The sequence below is a fragment of the Acomys russatus genome, chromosome X (genome assembly GCF_903995435.1).
Source record: "Acomys russatus chromosome X, mAcoRus1.1, whole genome shotgun sequence".
In the NCBI taxonomy this organism is placed as follows: domain Eukaryota; kingdom Metazoa; phylum Chordata; class Mammalia; order Rodentia; family Muridae; genus Acomys; species Acomys russatus.
The window spans coordinates 30757557-30784459 of NC_067169.1; the positions used below are offsets into that span (position 1 = coordinate 30757557).

At 40.4% G+C, this 26903-nt stretch overlaps 1 protein-coding gene across 1 annotated transcript; it reads left to right on the top strand.

Moving 5' to 3' along the window:
• Positions 1-81: 81 nt before the first annotated feature.
• On the top strand, positions 82-24567 carry Zrsr2 (zinc finger CCCH-type, RNA binding motif and serine/arginine rich 2). Its single transcript, XM_051142335.1, has 11 exons — positions 82-169; positions 444-523; positions 2331-2412; positions 4448-4556; positions 5339-5425; positions 8788-8826; positions 9553-9671; positions 16746-16959; positions 20880-20935; positions 21864-21973; positions 23863-24567. Exons 1-11 carry the CDS (start codon positions 129-131, stop codon positions 24501-24503), a joined length of 1578 nt encoding a protein of 525 aa, XP_050998292.1. The 5' UTR covers positions 82-128; the 3' UTR covers positions 24504-24567.
• Positions 24568-26903: the final 2336 nt, after the last annotated feature.

Sequence of the window (26903 nt, forward strand, 5' to 3'; positions counted from 1 at the left end):
GAAGGAAACCTCCCTCTTTCCGTCTTGGGTCCGCCCTGGTGGCTGCCGCGAGTGAGCGACAGAGCTCGTCATCGGCGGCGAGGCTGCTTCCGCTCAGTTCCTGCTGTGGGAGAGGAGACGGCGGCAACATGGCGGCGCCGGGGCCTACTGAGTTTCCCGTGAAACTGAGGTATAAACGCAGCAGGAGATCGTGAGCTGACCAGAATTCTTGGCTGTCCCGGGTTCAGGGAAGCAGGAAGGGAGCAGATGTGGAGGGTTGGAGGACCCCCTGATGTCGGGCATGGGAGGAGGGGGAGTGCTGAGAGGCCGGATTTCAGCGCGGGAAGCCGGCTCGTGCCTTCTGCTTCCAAGCGCTGTTTTTGGTAGGCCGGGACGCTGGGGGTGCAGAGCCTCCGAGTTTGGCCTTCACGCTGTATGTGTGTGTGTGCTTTTCAATCTTCCAGCTATAAGAAGTATAAGGCTCTCCTGAGGAAGGAGAAACGGAGGAAACGGCGACAGGAGCTCGCGCGATTGCGAGATGCAGGTAGTATGAAAGTGCTCCCTCTGCTGCGCTCCCCCACGCCCAATATGGCCTCAAAGAGGCTGCCTTTAAATTCCCCTATGTAGCCAAGGGTGACTCTTTGAACTTCTGATCCTCTGCCTCCCTTTTCACAGCGTTGGGGTGACAGGAGGCGAGGCTGCCTGCCATCCATGCCAGGTTGCTTTTGATGATTTCATGCATGCTAGCTAGAGCAGTCTACCAACTGAGCTACATCCCCAGCCCGTGCAGCTGCTCCCTCTATTTCCTGCCCACACTCGAGCCATCGTGCCATTTGGCTTCCCCATGAAAGACCCCCATATTTATGTGTTAGATTTATAAATGGTGTATATTTACAATAACAGACATTTGTAAAATGATTCACTATTGTAAATGTAGGCAAGAGTGTTGAAATCACAGCAGGACCAGGTTAAGATGGCTGCCAGCCATACCACGGAGATTGTGCTTAACAGCGCTTGAGAACTAGTCCAGGAGAGACATCAAGGATGAAAAGAAGAATAACAGTAAACTGTGGTTATTGATGACAGAAATCCTCTTCCTTTTAAGCCTGAAGTTGATCGGATAAAATTTTTTAAGTTCACTTCATTTGTCTCTGCCCACATGTCTACTGTCACTGCTTTTCTTACCTCTTCAAATTTACATTTTGAATAGAAGCTGGGCAAGATGGTGCAGGACTCCCAGCGTTCAGGGGGTCAGAAGCAGGCGGGTCTCTTGTGTTGGAGGCCAGCCTGATCTACAAAGTGAGACCAGTGCTATACAGAAACTCTGTCCTGAAAAAAAAAAAAAAACAGTAAAACAAGCAAACAAAGGAACACTAATTGAGCCAGGCATGGTGGTGCACGCCTTTAATCCCAGCACTCAAGAGGCAGAGGCTGGTGGATTGCTGTGTGTTCAAGGCTAGCCTGGTCTACAGAGTGAGTCCAAGACAGCCAGGGCTACCCAGAGAGACCCTGTCTCGAACTCCCTCCCCCCAAAAAAACACCAATTGAATAGAAGATATAGTTTTCTTCCAATAAAACCATTTTGCCATGTTTTTATTTTGAAAATATTCCAATGTACACAAAGTTGAAAAATATAGGGCACAAATATTTGTGACTGCTTTATATAAATTCTCCAAATTGTTAAATATTCGCTGGCTCTCTTATCCTCTCCCTCCTTCCCTTCTTCCTCCTCCCTTTCGGCTTTTTTCTGAGTCCTTCGCACATCTGTGCCACGAGTATCATTAGGGAACCATTGATTTAACAAACTAGTAATGTGAGGCTAGAGGAATGGTTAAGAGCACTGGCTGAGCCAGTGGCGTGCTGGCTCCCACTTTTAATCCCAGCACTCAGGAGGCAGAGGCAGGTGGATCTTGTGAGTTCGAGGCCAGCCTGGTCTACAAAGTGAGTCCAGGACAGCCAGGGCATGCACCACCACACCTGGCTACCAAAATAAAAATTTAAAAAAGAATAGTGGCTAGTCTTCCAGAGGATGCAGGTTCCATTTCCCGAACCCGTGTGGTGGCTTACAACTAATTCTTTTTAAAGTTTTTTTGTTTTTGTTTTTGTTTTTTGAGATAGGGTCTATAGCCCTGACTGTCCTGGAATTTACTTTGTAGACCAAGCTGGTCTTAAATTCAATGATCCATTTTATTCTGCCTCCTGAGTGCCAAGATCAAAGGCTTACACCATTACCTCTTTAATTTTAGGTTTTTACCATACTTGTAAAGATGAAGGGTTCATATATTTTTCATGAATAACTATTGACCAAGGATTGTGAGACATAATTTAATAAAACATTTGAATTTCTACAGAATTGTCACAGAAAGAGGAGGAGGAGGATGCCATTAGTGAAGAAAAACTATTAGAAGAAGAAAGGCTGTTGGAGGAAGAGAGGTCAGTACTAACTGAAACCCTAAAAGTAAACTGTTATTGTATTGTAATCTTATCCGTCTTTACCAACTAGTAAATACCTTTTGAATATAATCTTGAAAATGGGTCTTGGAAAATAACCTCTTACTAAATCTCTAGCTGACAGGCTAAAATTAGAACTTTTACCCCCTTCTTTTTCTTTCTATCTTTTCTTTTTTGACAAGTCCAAGCTGATCTCCCAACTCAAGATTTTCCTGACTTAGCCTACCAAATGCTGAATTGTTGGCATGTGCTATCATACCTATTTTGTTGTTGTTTTAGTGGAAGTATTTTTTTAATTGCTTTTGCTATTCAGTAAACACACACACACATACACACACACACATTATTGTTGACGTAAAGACCTAATTCTAATGATACTATAGTATATATTGTTTGGATGTAGCACAATTCTTTATTCATAATTTATAGCCCTCTGTAGTTCAGCAGAGTGGGGAAGGTATGCTGACAAGGACTGCTCTTGCTATGATGGCAGGGATGTGAAGCAGCAATTGTGTCTTTAGTCAGGGAGAGGGTGCTCAGCTTCCTCTTTCCCTTGTTATTTACCTAGGAACCCCAGGCCACAAGATGGGTTCATTTACGGTGAGTCCACCCTCCTTGGTTAATACGCCTGGAAGCTCCCTCACTAGACATGCCCAGAGCAGTGTTTCTTAGGTGATTCCAACTCTAGTCAAATTGACAATGCCGATTTTAGATGAGAAGCTTGTACTATTGGATGTCTGAGACTTAATGGATTTAAGGTAACATTACCTCTGGGTGGGGGAGTTATTGTTCTTTGTATGTTGATTTTGGGCTAGGGTCTTGCTTTGCAAACTCAAATTAGCCTAGAACTTGCACTCCTGTCTCAGCTTTCCAATTGCTAGGATCGTTGGCATATACCACCTGGATAGTCTATGCATTTTAAAAGTCAGTTTTATGATTACAGATTAAAAAAAAAACATATCTTTTTGCATAACCTTGGAGTTTCTATTCCATAGAGTCGGGATTCCCGTGATTTGCCTTCAGACATTGAAACTGCTGGGAAAAGTTAGGCTGTGAGTTGTGAGCATGTCTTTAAGACAAATATTGTAAGGGAGCTGGAAAGAAGGCTCACTGAATCAGAACACTTACTTTGCTATTTCAAATGATCCAGGTTTGTTTCCCAGCATCCACAAGGGGACTCACAATCATCTGTAACTCCCATTTCATCCCTCTTTTGGCGTCTTCTGCCCACCAGGTGTGCACATGACCCATGTCTATGTGCTGGCGAACATCCATTCATATATAAATAAAATTAAAGTTTCAAGAAAAGATGAAGTTATAGAAATAGATTAGTAAATGTACATTCAACCAGTGTGGCATACGCCTTTAATCCTAGCAGTTGGGAGGCAAAGGCAGTGAATTGCTGAGTTCCAGGCCAGCCTGGTCTACAGAATGAGTTCCAGGACAGCCAGGGCTACACAGGGACCCTGTCTCGAAAAACCAAAAGAAGAGGATGTGGTGGAAGTAGTGATGTCAGTGGGAAAAGAATAAATATAGAGGGAGAATAATGCTATGTGAATGTGGAAAATTACACACATGTTGCTTTGAAATGTTGGCGTGAGATGAAAATTACTGTTAACTTTTTTACAGAAAGAGAAGGTGTCAGAGCCACAAATGCTTATGAGAGCTAAGAGTAATTGTAACTTACTTCTGCCCAGCAAGATAGTTGTTTTTCCAAAAGACATACTCAAATCTTCATTGCTTTATAGAAAATATCTTTAGATATTCTTTTTGTTGTTTTTTAGTTTTTTGAGGCAGGGTTTCTCTGTGTAGCCTTGGCTGTCCGGGACTCACTTTGTAGACTAGGCTGGCCTCGAACTCACAGTGATCCACCTGCCTCTGTCTCCTGAGTGCTGGGATTAAAGGCATGCGCCACCACACCTGGCTAGATTTTCATGTGGTGTTTTGGGTCCCTGTCTTTCATATGCTCTAGATTAATTCCCATTTGTTTTTACTGACTATCATATATTATTACCAGGCAAAGATTACATCAAGAATGGTTACTGAGGGAAGAGAAGGCACAAGAAGAATTCAGGGCAAAGAAGAAAAAAGAAGAGGCAGCTCGAAAACGGAGGGAAGAACTAGAGGTAGAGTATTAAATAGTTCACTGGCTTAAGAACTTAACTGAAGGAAATCTCAGTAAGAACTGCTTGTCAGGACAGATGATTGCAGAAAGGTTAAGAGCACTGGCTGCTTTTCAAAACGACTTGAATTTGATTTCCAGTACCCTCATGGTGGCTCACAACCATCAGTTACTGTGGTTCCAGGGGATCCAATGCCCTCTTCTGGCCTTCAGGGCACTAGGGATACATATGATACAAACACATACATGCAGGCAAAACTCCGGTACACATCAAGTAAAATAAATGTTAATGCTGACAATGATGATGATAAAACAAGAATTGTTTGTTAGGGGGCTAAAGAGATGGCTCAGTGGTTAAGAGTACTTACTGTTCTTCCAGAGGACTTGGGTTCTGTTCCCAGCACCCACAAATGAGTTAGAGGGATTCCACACTCTTTTTTGGTTTCTGCATTTATATCTTTATACATATATATGTGTGTATATATATATATTCACAGGGCTACTCACACACAAATGAAATCTCTTTTTAAAAGTGTTTTTTTTTTTCCTTGGGGTTGGGAATATAGCTCAGTTACAGAGCTCTTGCCAGGCATGTACAAGGCCTTGGGTTCTTTCCCCAGCATTATTGAAAGAAAAAGACAGCCACATATGTTAACATTAAAACATTTCTGATATTCTCTTGTTCCAATGATCAATGTTTCTAAAATTTTTCAAATATTTACTGTGTAGGCTGTATGTTTTTAAGAGAGTAAAAAAAAAAAGTTACCTTCTCTTTTTCCTTTAAAGAGAAAGTTAAAGGCAGAATGGGAAGAACAGCAGAGAAAAGAGCGAGAGGAAGAGGAGCAGAGACAACAGGAGAAGAGAGAAAGAGAGGTGACTTCTGTCATAGGAGGATAGAGCCCTGCGTATCTTCCTAGTGTGCACGTGTGCATGTAAAGGGTTTGTGGAGTCAGCAGTGGGCATGGCCGGGCTTGTGTTTTATTTTTCGCTCATGCTCTGTTCATTTGGAAGGAGTGTTTTTGTTAGAAATACACTACACTAGTTTCCGTATGGTTCTCTTCTTTGGGTCTTGCAATGGCAGATACCTTTGTCCAAGCTACCTACCGTACCTTTTATAATATTCCTTAAGGGGAAGATAATATTTTAGACTGTGATGGCTGTATGGCTTCTGTGGACATCCAGCTCTGCCAGTGTACCCTAAAGCAGACATAGATGGTATGCATATGAATGGGCGTGTCTTGTGTTCTACTAAAATATTTCTGTAAACCGGGCAGCTGGCCTTGCTTTACACTCTGTACCATTCTGTAGCAAGTGTTACTTTTCTATGGTTCTGTTGTATTTGTTGGGTTCTTCACAGTAGAATAGCATCGTGAGTAGTTCCCAAACTTAATTGATAAGCAACTTAATAGCATTAAGCAATTAAGAAATAGTTTTGTTATTGAATCCTGGTGTCCTTTCTAACTTTGTTGTCAGCAAATGACAGAGCAAATTTAAGAAATTCTAGGAGACCTTCTCTTTGAGAAAACTGTGCCCAATCTAGGACATATGCTCTTGTCCTTTTCTTACGTGTTTCTCCCCCTGTATCTTAATGCTTATGCTTAAATCTATATTAAAACCTTTCCTTAAAAATCCCAACCATTGCTTAAAAGAAGAAAATTTGTAATGTATATACATATCTCGTGTACATTCTCTGGGATTCTTTTTGAAAGATTGCATTTGTTTTGCTGTGGGTCCTCAACAGTGTATATATTTCAAATATAACATGCATAGCTCATCTTGCCTTGACTGATTCATGAAGACAATTCTTTTTTTTTTTTTAAGCATCACTAAATTTGAATGGCATGACATTCCATAGTTACTCATGATGAGGACAGATGAATGTGTTGGCATTCTAGTCATGGAAAGGTGGCAGCAGTCTCCACCATCAGCTCTGTGTCTCAGGGGGTAGCAGTTCCAATGCAGAGTTTTGGCACCCCTTGTTTGAGTACTGCCTTCCAGATGAGGCAGTATCCAGATGTGCATGTTAGGGGACAAAAATTTTCTGGATTGTCATACTTACAGAGATGAATCAATTCTTATTTTAACAGTAGAATATTCTTCAACTTTCAGTGATCATGTAAAAGCTAAGGCTTCTTCTAAAAGCTTGTTTTAAAGGGAGTCTGGTTAAGATGAAGTGAGTAAAATGAAATCCATCCTAAGCATATATAAAAGAATATGAGATATGTGTTTCATTGGTGGGCAGAGACAAAGCAATGAAAAGCACGCAGTCTCAGCTCCCCCTGAGTGACTTTTCTGGATGAGTGGCTCAGAGGTTAACTTGGCAAAACATATCAGACAATAAGATGTTAGGCTCCAAAAAGAAATAAAGAAGAGTGGTGTGATAGAATAATGGGGATCAGGATGCTTATTTGGATTACCTGGCCAAGGAGATCTCTGAGGAGGAAAATGTTTGAGATAATTAGCACCAAAGTATAGAGATATTAGGAGGAAGGAGATTGATGGCACCTGACACTGAGAGACAATAGGAGACTGGGGCGAGAGCATGGGAGAAAGTAGGGAGGATGAGAAGGGGTAAAGCATACATGAAAATAGCTTTGTCTCTCGTATAATACATCCTGACCAGTTTCCCCTTCATCACCTCCCCCAGCTACCCCACCTCCCCTCCCCCAGATCTACTCTCCCTCCACTTCCTCTTCAGAAAAAAAAAAATCAAGCCTCTAAGAGATGACAGCCACATAGGATAAAATAAGATACAATAAGACAAGACAAAAGCTTTTATATCGAGGCTGGACAAGGCAACTAAATAGGAAAGGAGTCTCAAGAGCAGGCAAAAAGAGTCAGATATACATGGTCTCACTGTTAGGAGTCCAACAAGAACATACACAGACCCTGGGGCGGACCCATGCAGGCCCTGTGCTTGCCACTTCGGTCTGTGAGCCCAGGTTGTGGTGGTGCACACTGGTAGGATTTGCTGAAGGAGGTGGAGGCAGGAGGATCACAAGCCTCAGATTTAACGGAGTTTGCTTTTTATTTACCATAATGTAATGAGAATTTTTAAACAAGGAATGACTTCATCCTATTAGTAATGTTATCTCCAACAGATCATCTTAATTTTTCTACAAAGAATAAGGGCCAGAGAGGAAATCGGATGACCCAGTCACAATGTAGGTGATAATGTTGGTTTGGATGACGGCAGACCTTCAAACAGATAAGCAACACAGTTAACAGGACTACAGCTGGAAAACTGTATGGGAGGAAGAAGGAAAAGGAACTGAGGTCATGTTTATAGGTGTTTGGTGGCGGGGGGGAGTTGTTTTGTTTTAAATAAATGGGAAGATGGCAGCAGCAGTTACTGAGGATATTTCATTTGGGTGATGGGGGTAAGTATATGGAAGAGATCAACAGTTCAGTTTGGGGGCTTAGTGGTAAAAGTAAAACCTTCAGTTTGATGTCCAACTCTTAAACCAAAACCAAATCTAAACCGGTTTTCACCACACTAAGCGACAAAAGCTTTTTTTTTTTTTTCTCCCTCCAAGACAAGGTTTCTCTGTAACAGCTCTGGCTGTTCTGGAACTCTCTTTCTAGTCCAGGCTGGCCTCAAACTCACAGAGATCTGCTTGCCTCTGCCTTGTGAGTGCTAAGATTACAGGCGTGTGTGCCACCACGCCTGGCTGCTATATGGCTTTTAAGTTGCCAGGACCAGGCTGACTTACCAAGCAGCTAAACACAGTCATATGTATGGCTTTGAGGTGTTAAGGAACCTAACTTTGTAGGTATTTAAAACCAACTAGTTAAAGATTTATTGTTATCTTGTTGGACTTCTGTGTGTTACTGAGGTTTAAATTTCTCCTAAACCTTCCAACTACTAATTGTGTCATGTTTTTTCTTCTGTTAAATATTTGTGGTGTTTAACCTAACTTAAAAAAAAAAGAACTCACTAGTATCTCAAAAACTAGAACATCATCTTTATGTACAAGTATGTTACTGAAGCTGTTATGACTTAAATATTTGCAATGTGCTCTATTCAAATTTTGTATTTGAATAAAAATTCTAAGCTATATATCTTTTGAAAGCTTTTTTTTTAGAAGATATATGCTTAGGAAGAAAATCAGAATCAGAAGCCTTTTGTATATTCATGTGTGTGTTGTCATATATGAGATTCAGAACTAGAGAAACATGACATGACTTACCTGACATCCTGGTTTTCATTAGTCCTGTGTTTGCACCACTTATAGGAAGCTGTGCAGAAGATGCTGGATCAGGCTGAAAATGAGGTATTTCCAAAACTTTTCATTAAGACTTTGAAATAGCTAGAAGTAGCACATTTCAGTCATCCTGTCCTTGGGAGACTGAAGCAGGAGAATGACCACAAGTTTGAGGCCAGCCTGGGTTGCATAGAGAGATCCTTGTCTTAAAAAGATTTTGAGATCAATTGATATTTCATTAGAAACAATAGTTTCAATAATATGACTTTTGTGGTAGTTGGTTTTGATTACTTTTGCGTAACTAGAATCACCTTTGTAACCCTTCAGTTAAATAACAACAGAAGATGATAGTGGCATTGAATCACCCCATGCACTGTGTGCTTGTATCAAGTCCTTTAAATGTATGTAAGTGACAGCATATACTATTGGCCCCAAATGGCTGGTTGACCCACCTTGACTCAGAGTAAATTATACTTCTTTCTGGTGGCTCTCATCATCCACGGATCATTTTCAGAATAGATGGATAGAAAGAAGACCTTTGTGACTGCATCTGATAACATTAAGTGACCGCCCAGTCAAGGAAAATGACTTGGAGCCAAGAGAGAAATACAGCTCATGTTTCTGAACAATTGCCTATAAGCTCTTGTTTCCTTATATAACTATATAACCTAATTTAACTATGCATGTCTATATATGAAACTGTTCTTTTGTTCTGATTAAAATATTTGACTATTTGGAGAAACAGTCTTTCATGGGCTTTGACATCACCAGTAAAGTCATGGTTATTTTTAACAGTTGGAAAATGGTGGCACCTGGCAGAACCCAGAACCGCCCACGGATATGAGAGTACTGGAGAAAGATCGAGCCAATTGTCCATTCTACAGTAAAACGGGAGCTTGCAGATTTGGAGATAGGTAATGGAATTTGCTTTGTGTGAGAATGAAATGATGGAAAGTGTCGGGGTTTGGAAGAGGCATAGGCTTCAGTCTGAAATGTTTGCTATCAGGTATGTGGTGCTCCCTTGCCCTGCTCACTTAATGGGCTTAACTGAAAGGATCCTTTGCATTCCTGGGCCTTAGGAATACCTTTCTTAAAAATTGGAAATAGATTCTTTTCATATAATCTGATCATGGTTTCCCCTCCCCAAACTCCTAGGCCCTTCCCACCCACCAGAATCCATACCCTTTCTTTCTCTTTCTCATTAGAAAACAAACAGGCTTCTAAAAAAAGCTAAAATAAAAACAAACACGAATAGGACAAAATAAACAATAGAAACACAGATGCAGAGACACATTCTCACACACAGAAATCCCTAAAAAACACAAACTCAGAAACGGTGATATATAAGCAAAAGACTTGTAAGCTTAAAAAAGTGACTAAAGTATTGTGAGACCAAAAAACAAACAACCTTCTAAAGTACCATTCAGTTTGTTTTGTGTTGGCCATCTACTACTGGGCAGGTGTTACCCTTAAGTGTGGTTTGTACGCCCTGTAAGACTTAAGGAAGACTGGTTCTTGGTTTCTTCCATGCTCGCTTGAGTCCCAGGAAGACAACTTGGATGAGGTAATTACATGTTGGAAATTAGAATAGCCAGAAATATCTTTTTATTTTTGTTTTTTTTGAGACAGGGTTTCTCTGTGTAATAAATAGCCTTGGCTGTCTTAGTCTTGAGAACTCACAGAGATCCACCTGCCTCTGCCTCCTGAGTGCTGGGATTACAGGTGTATGCCACCATGCCAGGCTTCCAGAAATATCTTTTCAAGGGTAAATTGTACTCTAAGTAGTCTTCTCCAATTTGGCATGGACATAGGGACATGTATGAAATGTTTTGTATTGTAACAAGTAGAGGGATGGGCTCTCAATTCACTGCTGTCAGTATGTTCAGACTTGGGAATAGACCCCTTGGGTTTTGTGGCCAGTGGAAAAGTTTACTTAAACTCTCTACATCTTAATTTCTTCATCTTAAATGATATTTACATTTTGTCGTATTAAATAAAGATGAAACATAATCCCACATTTTTTAGGAGACTTTTGAGATTGAGGAGAACATGGAGAACACAGGGCTGGGTACATGGCTCATGAATTTTTATCAGTTTCATTGTTCTTTATTTTTGTTGTTACTGTTGCCATTTTATGATATATCCATATTTTCTCCTCTCCAACTTCTCTTTTAAAAGTAAGATATATAGAAATATAATACTGATATATGCAATCATTTGGCAAATATTTGAAACCTACTATAGCCAGGCAATGATGGTTTTGTAGTATGACTTTGTATAAGTCAAAGTAAGCAAATACTTCCTAAGCAAATCTATCTGAAGCTTAGTATTGAAAGATTATTAATATTTATTATTGATTTATCATTTTAGTAAATCAGCAGTTACTTCTTAACCAGCTGCATACCCAAATAACCGCACAGAGAGACTAGGATATATTAAATTAGCCTAGAGCACAATGCTGTACAATAATCACTCCATCCTAAATCTCCAAGCTAATATAACTTCCTTCCATTCAGATTTCCCACATTATATATGCTTTTTACTCATATCTGAGGTCCAGTTAATTTCTCATCGTGTTTCCAGGTCCTTTCCTCATGGATTCTTCTTTTCCTTCCTGTTCTTTCTCCTCCGCTTACTGGATCAGGATGTCCCACCCTATTCTCTGTATTGCTCAGCATTGACTAGTTGGCTTTTATTGGCAATACAGAAAACAAATGGTGGCATTTACACAAACTTAGAAAACATGCATATTTAGAATAAACATCACACTGCAATGTCAGGACTGAAACCAGATAGTGGGATAGAGAAATTAGCATTTGAATGAACAAGGGTAAACTGTACACAACCACAAGAACAGCATGTAACAGCATAGTTTAGTTACTGTTTACCCATTCTGTGGGTGAGAAGGTATCTAAATCTCTCTCTCTCTCTCTCTCTCTTTCTTTCTTTCTAGGTTTTACTGTATAGCGGGCTTGAACTCATAGATATCCATCTTCCTCTGTTTCCTCCTCAATGCTGAGACTAAAAGTGTGTGCTACCACACCCAGTAACCATTTGGTTTCTTGAGACAGTCTCATGGAGCCCAGGCTAGCTTTGGACTACTGATCCTCCTGCCAGCACCTCCCAAGTGTTGAAATTTCAGTTGTATGCCACCATGCCCAGCTTATTTTTATTTTTCAAGAATAGTTTAGGTTGGGTAGATGGCTTGGCAGTTAAGAGCATGTGCTACTTTTCCCGAGGACCTCAGTTCAGATCCCAGCCTCTCCGTGTCAGGCAGCTCAAGCTCTAGGGGCTCTTACACTGTTCTCTGACATCTGCAGGCACCTGTGCTCATTCATGCCTGACCACACACACAAGTATACATAGTTAATAAAATCTTTTTAAAACTTATAAGAGAATAGTAAGCTGGATGTGGTCACATATGCCTGTAATCCCAGCACTCAGGGAGGCAGAGGCAGGCTGGATGTCTGTGAGTTCAAGGCCAGCCTGGTCTACTGAGTGAGTCCAGGACAGTCAAGGCTACACAGAGAAACCCTATCTCAAAACCAAAACAAAATCAAAATTTAAAAAAAGAATACTAGTTTCAACTCTGGATTCATAATGGACTCATGTAAAAAGGAAAAAAAATCATTTCTCACTTTTAATTGAGTAAATCAGAATTGCAGCGACTCGGATAACCCAGTTTGAGGTACTTTCAGGTATCTCTCATGCCCGGGACTGATGTATAATATGTAACTCCTTATGGATTTGATGGCTGGAATTGTGGATGACCGGGATATCTGTGAAAGGACTCAGAAGCTCGTAAGAAATGAAAGGCTCTTTTCAAGGAACTGGGGCACTGAGTAAAGGAGACTACCTTCCCTGTGGTACCTTTAGAAACATTTTTCTGAAGAAAATTTAATCTCAAGAAGAAATAATGAAACATGATCTGCTTAAGAGCCAGTAAGATAGATGGCTCAGTGGGGAAAGGTACCTGCTGCAAAGCCTGGTGACCTGAATTTGATCCCTGGATCTACATGGTGAAAGGAGATAACAGACTCCTATTAGTGGTCCTCTGAATGATCTGTATAAAACACCTCCCACCAAAGAGAGATGCAGGACAGATAATCTTCCAGAGCTAAATGAGCCCCAGTTTTAGTTCACATCTTATGGGTAGTTGAAAAAGCCACCTTTGAGGGTTTCCAGCTGCTCTTATTTATGATGTGTATCTAACACTTCCTTGAAATTTAAGAGCTAAGGAAACCAGATTTAGGATTCTCCTGTTGGGTATGAAAGAAGGATAGTTGTACTAAATAATTTTATGAATACTTCTTCCTTGTCAAAAAGAGAGTGGCCTGTTAGGTTCTCAGACTTCATCAGTCATTCAAAAACAAAAACACACAGATAGTAGTCAAATTACTTATCATTGTCATAGACATACGAGACTTTACTATCAGAAATATCAAAGCGTAAGAACAACTTGGCTATTTTCACTGTTCAATTAATAAGCTGTGGCATAACATTGTGTGGACTTGGTGGCTATGAAAGCCAAAGCTGTCTTTTCAGACAACTACACTATTCTGTTTCCCTTTTGTGGAGAGGCTGGCTCACTTACTCCAAATAACACAGCTGGGTCATCTGTGTTAAGGTTGGTCAGATGCCAGAGAAACACATCCATTGCTTGTTTGTGTTCTCTCTGTTTCTGTCTTTCTCTCTCTCTCTAAATGAGGTCTTACTCTATAATCTAGGCTAAACTCGAACTTGTCATCTTCCTGTCTTCTGAGTAATTAGGATTATAGGCATGTAAACACCATGCCAGGCAGAGAAACACTTCTTTAACCTAAGCATTTCTTTGGATGCTTGCTTTTGTTAAACTTTTTGGTTATAGTTTTTTTATTTGACAGTTTCATACATCTATAATGTATTTTGATTATATTCACCTTCTTTACTCTCTTATCCTTCTCTCACTCCCTCTGAATATATCCCAATATATCTTCCTCCTATTTTAATGTCTTTTCTGTTTTAAATAACCCACTGAGTTTAATTAGTGTTGCTTGTATGTGCAGCGCTGTGAGGTTATTTACTGGATCATTTGGCAACTTCTGGTGGTAACATCCCTGAAGTCTCCATCCCCAGCAGCTGTTAACTGCCATGGCCAAGGCCTTAATACTCCTCTATCCATGCTTGGGTGTTGATGGGCTTGATTGTATGCAGGTCTTATGTCTTAGTTACCGTTCAAGTGCTGTGAAGAGACACCATGACCAAGGCAACTCCTACGAAAGAAAGCCTTTAATTGGGGCGTTTACAGTTTCAGAGGGTTTAGTCCATTATTGTCATGGTGGGAAGCAGACAGATGTGGTACTGGAGCAGTAGCTGAGAGCTTTACACCTGTTCAGAGGCTGGAGGGAGTTGGGAGAGGGCTCAAAGCCCATCCTCAGTGACATACCTCCTCCAAAAGGTCACACCTCCTAATCCTTCCCTAAACAGTCTACCAACTAGGGACTAGACAGTCAAATACATGAGCTTATGGATCTATTCTCATTCAAACCACCACATCTTGCAAAGGTAACCATAGTTGCTTTGAGTTCATGAATTCAGTGGCCGTATTGTGTCCAGGAAACAGTGTTTCACAACATTGAATTCTCTTAGCTCTTATATTTTTCTACTCTTTCTGTGGTATTCTCTGGGCTTTGGAGCAGTTTAGAGCTGAGCATTCAACTGGCACTTATTCTCTGTACTTTGGCCAGTAATTAACTACTGACCATAACAAGAAGTTGTTTCTCTGACTAAGGTTGAGAGCAGCACTAATTGGGTACTTGGCTACAGAGACACCTTAATTACAACTTTGTTGTTTTGTGACAGGTTCTCACTCTAGTCCTGGGTGGCCTTGACTTCACTATGTAGGCAGGATGGCCATTGTCCAGACCAGGGCCATTGAATCTCTTTTTTCCCTGCAGTGCTCCCTACTTATTAACTTTCTTCCTCAGTTTTTTCTTTCCCTTAAAAAGTTTGTCTTACTGATTTTCCATTAGAACCCTAACCAGGAAAATTTTATTTAGGACTTTGAACTGTGTCATCTTTCCCACCACTGCACTTCAGGAGAAAGGAGTAAATAAGAAAGTGAAATCATATATATGATTTTCTTGTAAAAAATTACTCTGGGATAGCATAGTCAGCTTAACCTTGGTCCATTTTAAACTATGAAAAGAAATTGTTTTTCACAGTTATTAGGTACCTTAATTGAATAAAAATTAAGTTATATTTATTATCTTTTATAATGACCACATGATTCACCTGGACCTCTAGGGTCCGATTCTTGTCAGTCACATGACATGGGAAGCTGTGCTTCTTTAGGTTCCAGTTGCCTTTGTGTTTTGGATTCTTTTCTTGTTGCTGTGGTAAAATATCCAGCAATTTAAGTGAGAAAGGATTTACTTGGCTCATAGTTCTAGGTTTACAGTCCATCACTGTGGGGAATCCAAGGTGGGAGGAGCTAGAAGCAGCTGGTCACATTACTGTCATAGTCAAGAGCAGGTATTGAATACATGTGTGCGTGTGCTCAGTGTGGCCTTACCATTTTATTTATTTATTTTTTAATATATTTTATTAATTTATTCATATTACATCTCAATAGTTATCCCATCCCTTGTATCCTCCCATTCCTCCCTCCCTCCCATTTTCCCCTTACTTCCCTCCCCTATGACTGTGACTGAGGGGGACCTCCTCCTCCTTTATATGCAGATCTGGGCCCAGGGTTCCTGCTCAAACTATGACACCAGCCAAGGACGATACGTGCAATAAACTACCCAGGTATAGCCAATGGAGAGGACATTGTCCACAGTTGAGAGGAGAGTGGGGACTGACGTTCACACGAACTCTGGTACCCCATATTTGACCATGTCCCCTGGATGAGGAGGCCTGGCAGCACTCAGAGGAAGAATAACAGGCTACCATTGTATTTTGATTGTGAGCCTAGCCTTTAACGGTTGTATGTACTCAGGATCCTCAGGTTTCCTGCCCAGGGAATAGTCCCCACCCATAATTAAGGTGGGTTTTCCCATACCAATTAAAGTACCAGGGCAATTAATCCCTCACAGAGGTCCCCAGAGGATAGCCTTAGTCTAGACAATCCCTCATTAAAACTCTGTCTCGGGTGATTCTAGACTCCGTTAAGATGACAATTAATGCTAACCATCACACTTTGCAAAGTGAGAAAGTACTAGTACCATTGGCCCTACTGGGTTGTTAAGGATCAGAGTGGAAAAAATATTTTAAATAGAACCTTAAAATTCTGTCTGTCTGTCTATTTTTGAGATAATGTCTAACTCTGTAACACTGGCTGGCCTAAAACTTGCTAAGGTAGGTCAGGCAGGCCTGGAACTCACAATGATCCACCTAACCTCTGCTTCTTCAGTGTTGGCATTAAAAGTGTCCACTGCTACACCCAACTTAAAAATTGTATGATTATTATTATTGTTACTATTGTTATTACTGTTATGATTATGTGTTTTTAGGAGAGGGAGTGGGGCATCTGGAGATCCAGGGGCTAAATCTAGATCATCAGGCCTCTGTAGCCAGTGCCCACTGTGCCATCATAGTGCTCTAGGTTACTGTATTCCCTAAGTACTTATGTAAAAGTCACGGTATATAGCTATTTCTCACGTTTTTGAGTCTCACATGCAGCATCTTAGTCCTGTCACTTTAATCTGTCACATGATTGGGCCTTCCTTTTCCCAATGGTTCAACATGGAGAAATCTTTCTGAATGTATTCAAAGGCTCCTGAGTGGCGTATGACCTTGGAAACCATTTCAAAACTTATTATCTCTTTGAGAAACCAGTCAATTTTAGGACAGTTCTTATGTCCTGTAACTGGGCATCTAAGCAGTGTTTATTATCATCCCGTTAAGTCTAAACATCCATGTTACCTGAGTCTTGATCCTGGGGTTTATGATAAGCTTTTAATATGTGAGTTATTGGACAAATGACTTTGCTTTTCTTTCTTCTGCAGGTGTTCACGTAAACACAACTTCCCCACATCAAGTCCCACCTTACTGATTAAGAGTATGTTTACAACGTTTGGAATGGAGCAGTGCAGAAGGGATGACTATGACCCTGACTCAAGCTTGGAGTACAGTGAAGAAGAGACCTACCAGCAGTTCCTAGACTTCTATCATGATGTCCTGCCTGAGTTCAAGAGCGTGGGAAAAGTGATTCAGTTTAAGGTGCGCTCAGGCTGGGAAGGGGCCTGACACACCTTCTCCTGAAATAGAGCATACAGGCAGAGCTAGGGCTCAGGCTCTTCACTTGGGTAGTCATTCATGTTCCAGCATCGGCCTGGCCTGGGGCTGAGCATGCTAGCACTTGGTAAACATCGCTCGATTCTCTTCCTTTCCACTCCCCACTCTGGGCAATGCCATTTGGTACCACAGGAAATCATAAGCATGCATTAGCATGTTTTCTGAATGCTAGGGCCTGGGTTGAAAAGACTATTATCTGATGCCTTTGTGCTACACTCTTTGTAGCAGTTCATTATCAGGCCTGCTTTTCCTAGCCATTCAAGCCTTTACTTAGCTACTGTCTGATGAACATGGGTCCTTTCCTTACCTCTTTCAGTGCTTTGCCCAGAGCCATGATTATTATACTGTTATGCAATTTCACTCACCAAGTAAGGTGAGAAGTGGCTCCTGCTGTTCCAAGGACTCATTGGGTGAATGCCAACATATAGGCACTCATCTTGTCTGTGATTTGATCATATCTGAACCTGAAAGGCTTTATTATATGAGGATTAGGGAAATACTCTTATTTTGGAAAAAAGTAGGACTAAAGCTGTAGGTTTTTTTCTTGCTGTCAGAAGTGGAAATACAAAGTTGGAATAACCCAGTGCCATGGATATTCAAGAAATCCAAGATTACAATCTGCTTTCCAGATTTAAAATATATACTTTAAAATTTGTTTTCCAAAGAAGGGGAAACAGAACATAGTGTTCTAAAGAGATAAAGGAGAAACTAAAAAGAGGATTAAATGGGGAGGGGAGTAAGCTTTTTAAAAATAACATTTAAAAATTAAAGCCAGTAGTGCTGGTACGCAGCTTTGGTGCCAGCACTCAGGAGTCAGAGGCAGGCGGATCTCGGAGTTCAATGCCAGCTTGGCATACACAGTGAGTTCCAGGACAACCAGAGCAACACAGAGAAGCCCTGCCTCAAAACAACCAACCAACCAACCAACCAATGAATAAATAAACCCTGCCTAAAAAAAAAAAAAACAAAAAAACAACAAAAACCAGTCAATCAATCAATCAATAAAATTTTAATGAAAAAAAGAAGTATAATTTTGTTTTCCTCTTGGGATGGCAAGATGACTCAGTGAGCAAAGGACCTGCCATCTAAGCCTGACAACCTGAATTCAAGCTGCAGGACCAACATGGTGGAGGGAAAGAACTGACAGTTGCAAACTTTCCTCAGTCCTGCACATGCACACTGTGACATGAGCATGGTACACACATACAAATCAATGTAAAACAAATTAAATTTTTCTTCTAAACTTTATTTCTGTGGAATGTGCCTTTGTCTCTTACCACTACTCAGAGCAAAGGATAACCACTGAAGTGGAAGTGTACGATCTGCTCATGTCTGCATTGTTCCAGATGGAAGCCAGCACCAGCCAAGGAGGCAGCATGGTTTGCTCTTCTGATGTCTACCTCTCCGTGCCTCTTCCTTATCTCAAGTGACACTGGCGTTCAGCCTCAGGATCCTGCTGCTTCTGTGATGTGGCAATGGTGTTTTTGGAACTTGACATTGGCAGCTCAGTCGTGGAATGCTTTCCTAGCATGTACACAGCTCACTCCCCAGCACAGGGGTAGGAATGGGGCTTTCAGGGCAGTTAGTGGAAGTTGTGGGCTGCACCCACTCACCACATATTTTTTTCTAGAAAGCAAATAGGATGATAAGGCTCATTTTAGTCACTTTGGCAATTATAAAATGAAAGGCTGTTCAGTTAATTTGTGGTACAGAAATGATCAGAACACAAAATTCATTATGGAAAATTAGTAGGTCTGTGGGAACCATGGGACTAAATTATTGTCACTACATGGTTCTGGGATTGAACCTAGGGCCTTGTACATGCTGGGCAAAAGTGCAGCAGCACTTTGTATTTTGAGACAGAGTCTCACTATGCACCTCAGGCTGGAAGGGAACTTTGTAGTAGTCCTCTTGCCTCAGCTTCCCTATTAGCAGGATTTTAGACATGAGCCACCAATCCTGACTGGATTAAATGATTTTTAAGGTCCCTAGGCATAGTTGACATGGACTCCTGAGGCCCTTTAGTCTTCCTTCTAAAGATAGCATTACTTGAGTAGGGCCCTGCCCCCCTTTAGATGTTCTAATAACACCCTGAAGCAAAACAGAATAGCTTCGTTTTGAAGATAGATGCTAAACTAGTAGGAATATTTAAGGATTTTTTCTGTGCCATACAGATTGTCATTTTTGAAGGCAATGATCAATTGTTTAACCCTACTTACAGTAGGAACAACATATATTCACACCTACATGGTATAAATGATATATATATATATATATATATTTTTTTTTTTTTTTTTGGTTTTTGAGACAGGATTTCTCTGTGTAGCTCTGGCTGTCCTGGGACTCACTCTTTAGACCAGGCTGGCCTTGAACTCAGCAATCTGCCTGCCTCTGCCTCCCGAGCGCTGGGATTATAGGCCTATACCACCTAAATTCTATTAATATCAAGATCAAGTAGAAGAAATGTAGTAGTAAAGCTACTTCTGAGAGCAGCTTGTGCAGTGCCTAATGAAGTGGAACCCTGTGAATCAGCATGCTGCTTCTGGGTATGCAGACAAGAAGAGGGCCTTAACACCTAGAAAGATGACTTTGAATGGGAGACTGGAAGTATTGTGGATAGTCATGAGCAGATACATAAATGTGATGATTTGATATGTCTAGTCTTTAGTAGGTGAGTCAGTCATTAAGCTTGTATTAACGTTTTAAAAATTTTATCTGCATTGTTATAAGGGTGTCAGAGCCCATGGAACTGGAGTTATAGACACTTGTGTGCTGCCATATGGGTGCTGGGAATTGAACCCAGTTCCTTTGGAAGAGCAGAGGTTCTTGTAACCCTTGAGCTTTTTCTCCAGCTCCCTTGAAAAAGAATGAATAATACAATTATATAAAAATTCTAGAGTCAGGCATGGTGGTGCTTTCCTTTAATTCTATTACTTGGGAGGCAGTGGCAAGTGAGTCTGAGTTCAAGGCTAGCCTAGTCTATATAGTAGTTTAAGGACAGCCAGGATTATATAGAGAGACCCTGTCTCAGAAAAAAATTAGTTTAAGAATTTTAAAAGTACAAAGCAATACCAACAGGTATGTCTAAACTTTTGACATTGTGATATGCCATCTACAGAGTTCATACCTGAGAACTATAATCAAGTTTAAAAAAAAGAAAGAAAAACCAAAAACAGCAAAAAAATTGGAAAAAGAAACCCCTCATAATGTTTTAATTAAGTTTGTGATTTTATGTTTGGTCACATTCATAAATGTCAACTTGTGGCCCACAGTTGGCTGTATATCCAGACACACTTGAATCAGTATACATATGTATAATTTCCTTTTTTTTTTTGTTTTTTGAGACAGATTTTTTTTTTTTTTTTTGTTTCTCTGTATAGCCTTGGCTGTCCTGGACTCACTCTGTAGACCAGGCTGGCCTCGAACTCACAGCAATCTGCCTGCCTCTGCCTCCTGAGTGCTGGGAGTAAAGGCATGTGCCACCTCCACCCAGCTTTATAATTTCTTATATACCATTTTGGTTAGTATATATTTATGTGTATGATATATTTTCTGGCACATAGTGTATGTATGACTATGTGTACATGTGTCTGTGAAAGTCTATACATACGTACATACACTGTTTTTATATATCTATGAAACATTTTATATTTAACTGGGCTTAAAACACAGCAGACAAAGATCAATAGAGATCAGGCAGTTGAGGTCTGCAAATGTTGGACCTATTTTGCAAATGTGCTGGTCTATCTTGGACTCTTTGAGGGCCTGTTTGCCTGGACAAAATGCATTTGATGGTTTGCCTCTCCTGAAAACTTTTGTGTGTGACAGCTTTCTTTGTTCCTTAGGTCAGCTGCAACTTGGAACCACATCTGAGGGGCAATGTGTATATTCAGTACCAATCGTAAGTATTATGAACATATACTCATCTTTGTGTTTCAGCATAGTTACGGTATTGCTTTGATGCCACTGAGTATGTAGCTTTCCTATGCATGGTACTTTTCAAAATATCAATATGAAGAGTTCACAATTGTGCAAGATTTGAAAATAATATACTTTTATTTCATTTTTATATACTTATAAAGTTTTGATTCTTCTATTATATGGTTATATATTGTGTATAAATATACAATATAATATAATTTTCATAACTAAAATAAAAATTGAATAGGGCTAATTAGAATAGAGAGCAGAAAATATTGGTCTAAGGTTCAAGGAGTTAAAGCTCCAAATAGTGTGCATTTGACCAGCTAGCAATATAGTTCCTGTATTATTCCTGCATGTATTGACTTTCTTTAAGAAGTGCCAAGGCTAATGACTTCAATTAGCCATTGTAATAAGAATAGCAGTCCTAGCTGAGAAAGCATGGGTTCTAACAAGGGGAAACCTGCCTGCAGATTTAATTGTCAAGTCTTGCAGATTAAGAAGCTTTGACTCAGCCAAGCACAGTGACGCATGCTTTTAATCCAGCACTCAGGAAGGCAGAGGCAGGTGGATCACTGTGAGTTTGAGGCTAACCTGGTCTCCAAAGTGAGTCCAGGACAGCCAGGGCTACACAGAGAAACCCTGTCTCAAAAAAAAAAAAAAAAAAAGAAGAAGAAGAAGAAGAAGCAGCAGCTTTAAGTCTAGCCACTTTCCATGCAACAAAACCTTTCAGAGTGTTAATGACAAAGGTTGTTGAATAAACTAGGCCGTGGGAACCTGAATGCTCTGAGGACTACCTAGGCAATACACAAACCCTCCAGTAAATGCACAAGAGAGCTAAATCAGTGTAGGCTTGCTGTGCTTAAGAGAATTCCTATAAAGCATACCCTTTGATTTTTGCTTCCAAGGGAAGAAGACTGTCAAGCAGCCTTTTCTCTTTTTAATGGAAGATGGTATGCAGGACGCCAGCTTCAGTGTGAATTCTGCCCAGTGACCCGGTGGAAAATGGCAATTTGTGGTAAAAACCAAAGTAGTGGCACCCCTTCCCCACTGCTGCACTATACAAAGGAGTTTTCATAGGAAGGAAACAATATTTTAAAGGGATGAAGCACAGCTTTTGTCTCATACTACAGATGAGCAGAGTGATTATGTAAAGGACACCACAGTTTAGAGCTGTAACAGGCCTGTGGGTCGCGATATGGATGAAATGACTGAGGTCACAATATATTGGTGACAGAATTGTGACTTGAATTTCAGTCTTCAGACCCTCAGTCCTGGGTTCTGTGTGTGACAATGCAGTGTCTAAACTAAAGATACCCGCATTATCCATGGTGCAGTTTCAAAGGTGCTTTCTATCCATTCATTGGCTTTCCTCACTTGAGCTGTTGTTTCGGTCCTGAACCCCGAGTAATCTTCCACTATCAATACCACACACATTCCCCATGATAGTCATCTTCTTGTGCCTTTGAGACCATTAGTAGGAGTAGCTCAGTTAACGTGTACATTGGGTGCTCGCAGTGACACTGATTCATCTGAGAGTAGCAGCCAAACCAGGAAGTGATTCAGCACCACAGACAGTAACTGGCTGCTTTGAAGTCTTATCATTTTCTGATTTCTAAAACCGCTTAGCCAAACCAGTATGGAAGTTCCCTGGGTGAAGAGACACAAAGCTCAGGGGTGTGCTTCTGCCTTCTTGTGTTTCTCTGCTCTTCCTTCTCAGGTGCCACCTTTGGCTCCAAAACTTGTGGAAGGACCAAGGCAGGAGGATTGTGAGTTCAAGGGCCTACTTGGACTATATAGTGAGATCTGTTCTTGAAGTAAATAAACTAATTGATTAAATAACTTAGAAATTATATTTAAAAAGGGGGGCTAGAGAAATGGGGATCTGATACCTTCTTCTGACCTCCATGGGCTCCAGGCAAGTACATGGTGCACATACATACATGCAGGCAAAACACAAATACATAAGATAAATAAACACTAAAAAGTTTTAAAAATACATAAAAAAAGCCAGCCGGTGGTGGCACATACCTTTAATCCCAGCTCTTGGAAGGCAGAGGCAGGTGGATCTCTGTAAGTTTGAGGCCAGACTTTTCTACAGATTGCGTTCCAGAACAGCCAGGGCTACACAGAGAAACTCTGTGTCGAAAAACCAAACAGAAACAAACAAAAAATATAAGCAAGGTAGGATTCCTTGTTTAGGAAAGTGAGAATAACCATTCCAGCCTGTTTTCGGGTTGGAGAGATGAACATGATGGCTGTGTGTTCTCTTGATAGGCTGTTAGTTTTGCTAGTTCCTAGCAGTGATATGCTTGAGCATAACTATGAAGACTCCAAACCAAGAGTTTTATTTAGTTATTTAATTAAAAACAACAAAGTATAAAGAGTTTTAATATCTTCCTCAGTGACTAATAAGTAACTTTTTTTGTCCTTATTGATTTCTGGTGTATCTTCTTTGGAGACATCTCTCTTTAGATAGTTGCCCATTTTTAATCATGTTACATGTTCTTACTATTCAATTATAGAAGCTCTTGGTAAATTCTCTATACCAGTACTTGATCACACAGATCAAAAGCTGTCTCATCATATTACTTTACTTTCAGTCACAAAAATTTCCTTTATTTTTTTCTCTTTGAGTGTGTGTTTTAGAGACAAGATCTCACATATCCAAGCTGCCCTTAAACTCACTATGTAGCCTAAGCTACATAGTGTGGCACTGTGCCTGGGTATTACATTACTCTTAATATGTTATTCTTAATATGTAAAGAACATTGCAGGAGCCCCCTTCCCCCCACACCAGTGTTAGGCCTTCTGAGTAGCTTATGCTTTCAGAAAAGTCTATCTTCTAACTTCAGAAAAAGAATGAATGCACAGTGATAATCACTGCCTCTTTACTTGCTCTCACAGGCTTATTTGAAGTACAGCAGTGTCCAAGAGGAAAACACTGCAACTTTCTTCACGTGTTCAGAAATCCCAACAATGAATTTAGGGAAGCTAATAGAGACATCTACCTATCTCCAGACTGGACTAGCTCTTCCTTCAGTAAGAATTTAGAGAGGAGAGAAAGGACCAGCCACTATGATGAATACCATGGCAGGTCAAGAAGAAGAAGGAGCCCTAGTCCAGACCTCTCCTACAAAAGAAATGGTGAATCTGACAGGAAGAGCAGTAGTAATCACAGGGGGAAGAAATCTCACAAACACATGACTAGGAATCGTGAGAGGCGCAGTTCACCGAGTAGAGGGAGAAGAAGAGATCACAGTCCAGGGCCCTGGAGCCAGAGCAGGAGGAGCCGCCGTAGTCGGAGCCGGAGCCATAGCAGGAGCAGGAGCAGGAGCCGGAGCCGGAGTCAGAGCAGGAACAGGAGCAGGAGCCGGAGTCAGAGCAGGAGCCAGAGTCGGAGTAGGAACAGGAGCAGGAGTCGGAGCAGGAGCAGCAGCAGAAGCAGGAACAGGAGCAGGAGCAGGAGCTCATCAAGGTCCAGAAGTCGCGGCAGGAGGAAGTCAGGTAGTAGAGACAAAACCACCCAGAGCCCCAAATCTAAATAAACTTGGTTGTTTTTAAATGTCTGTCTTTTTATGGCAGCTACTTACTTGTATAGTTTGACAAGGCTAGCCAAACACTCAAACACTCATGTAAATCATACTTTTACTTTCTGATAAATTATATATATATATATATATATATATATATACATACATACACACACACACACACACACACACACACACACACACATATACATACATGAAATTACTATTTGAACCTTGAGAGCATCGATTAACACTGGAGTAATGCTTTAGTATTTTTTCATTTTCTGCTTCTCCCCCACTTCTCTATGTTTGTATAAGTGTACTGTGCACCATAAGCATGGTGGTCAGAGGACAACTTTCAGGGATCAGTTAGTTACACAGTGGGATCCAGGGATTGAACTGATGTCAAGAAGCTTTTACATCAGGTACTTTTACTCACTGAACCATCTTGCCAGCCCTTTTTTCTTGTTACCGGTCTATACCCTATGATTTTGCTTTATTTGTATGGGTGTTTTCTCTGTATGTATTTGTTGGCACTATTTGTGTGCCTAGAGACCATGGAGCCAGAAGAGGGCATCAGATCCCCTGGACTGGAGTTATAGATGGTTGTGAGCTATAATGTGGGTGCTGGGAATTGAAGACAAGTTCTCTAGAAGAGTAGCCAGTGCTCTTAACCATTGAGCCATCTCTCCAGCTTGACACACTATTTTTACTAAAAAGTCGAATGTGGCTTTAATGTTTTTCATTCAGTTGTCTCATTTCATCAAACACAATTCTTTTTAAATGCCATAATTTTTACTCACTACATAAAGAGTTTATCTACCAATTTATTTGACCACATCCCTGTTGTCAGATTTTTTAAAGATGACCTTAGATTTCATTAATGATTTCTTACAATAAACTATGTCCAAAAGGCAATCCAAATTTCCTTCTAGGAAGACTGCAAAAAAAAAAAAATCACTTTAATCTCACAGCTTCCACAGCACAAAATTATTTTGGTCTTTGCTAGTTGGCAGGCTTAGGTATTTAAGTGCTTGTTTTTATTACCACTATTCTTTCTACTTAATGACCACATTCTTTTTTTCCCCCTTGTAAAATATTCTATTTTTATTTTTTCTATATGTAAAAGTCCAAAATTTTTTTTTGATCTAAAACATTTCCTGTTTCAAAGTATGGAACTGCCAATTTCCATACTTCTTTCTCCATATTTACAGTTGCTCCTTCACCTGGGGCTGTCAGGGTGTAGATCTTCAGTAGCGTGCTGTGAAAGCATTTTCGTCATTTCCCAGAAAATTAAGAGTTGTCACTACTGAAGCCATCCACTGTTAAATGGTATAATAGTCCTGGTATAATAATTACAGAAGAGTGCTCAGCCAAGAGAACTGAATGTAGGCTCGTGTGCATTATCCCTAGCTTTTCCAAGATGCTTTCTTCTCATACATAGACTTTCACTATCACACTTTGGACCTCAAAATTCAGTGACATTTGGCAACCTGACATTTAAGAATTCATTGAAAATGCATACAAGTCGTGTGCAGTAGCGTATGCCAGTAATCCCTGCACTTTGGAGGCTGATGGCAGTCAGGGCTAGAGTTAGATCCTGCCTCATTTTTAAAAAAAGAATAAAAAAGGTACAAAGTTTTGAAAAAGTTTAACGAAGTGCTACTTGTTTCAGTTTGAAATGGTAATTTCTAGATTTACTGGGTTTATTAATGCTGTATGGTTTTAAGTAAAGTTGGTATTTAAAAATACTGTTCAAACTGCAGCCAAGAGTATGTAAAGATTATATGTGCAATATTGGGGCTTCAAACATGGTAGGCAAGGGTGCTACCACTGAGATCCATCCCTAGTCCTAAAGTTGAATGTTCTTAGATCATGATGGGAAAGCAAAGAAAATCCATCTTCTTGAGCTCAAGACAATTGAACAAGACTTTCCCCTCGCATGTTAAGGGAGTGCAAGGGAAGTTTAGAAAGCCTCTGATTGGGTCATAATCCTGATTGTGACTTTGAACTTACATTTACTATAGTGAATGGGCACCTGTGTGTGTCTATGATAAACCTGATTACTACTTATGCCTCAAACTCTGCATTACTGACAGAAGCCCATGGGCTTGTTAGTGAACAGCTGCATTCACAAATGCCCTTTTAACCTACAAATGTCTCTTTCATTTTAATTTGATGAGAATCCTTTCCGTGTTCTTAAACATCTCAGGCTTAGAATGAAGCAATATCTATTTGTAGCGGCAGAAGGCCCCATAACCATACTATTTCTGTAACTGGAAGTTTTGATTTGTTGCTTACACTAATCTGCACAGTTAGCAAATATTAGTCTGTTTCTGATGCATGTTCTACCAATTCCTCATATGTAGGAGATGAGGATTCATCATTTGGATATCATTTGATTATCTGGAGTAA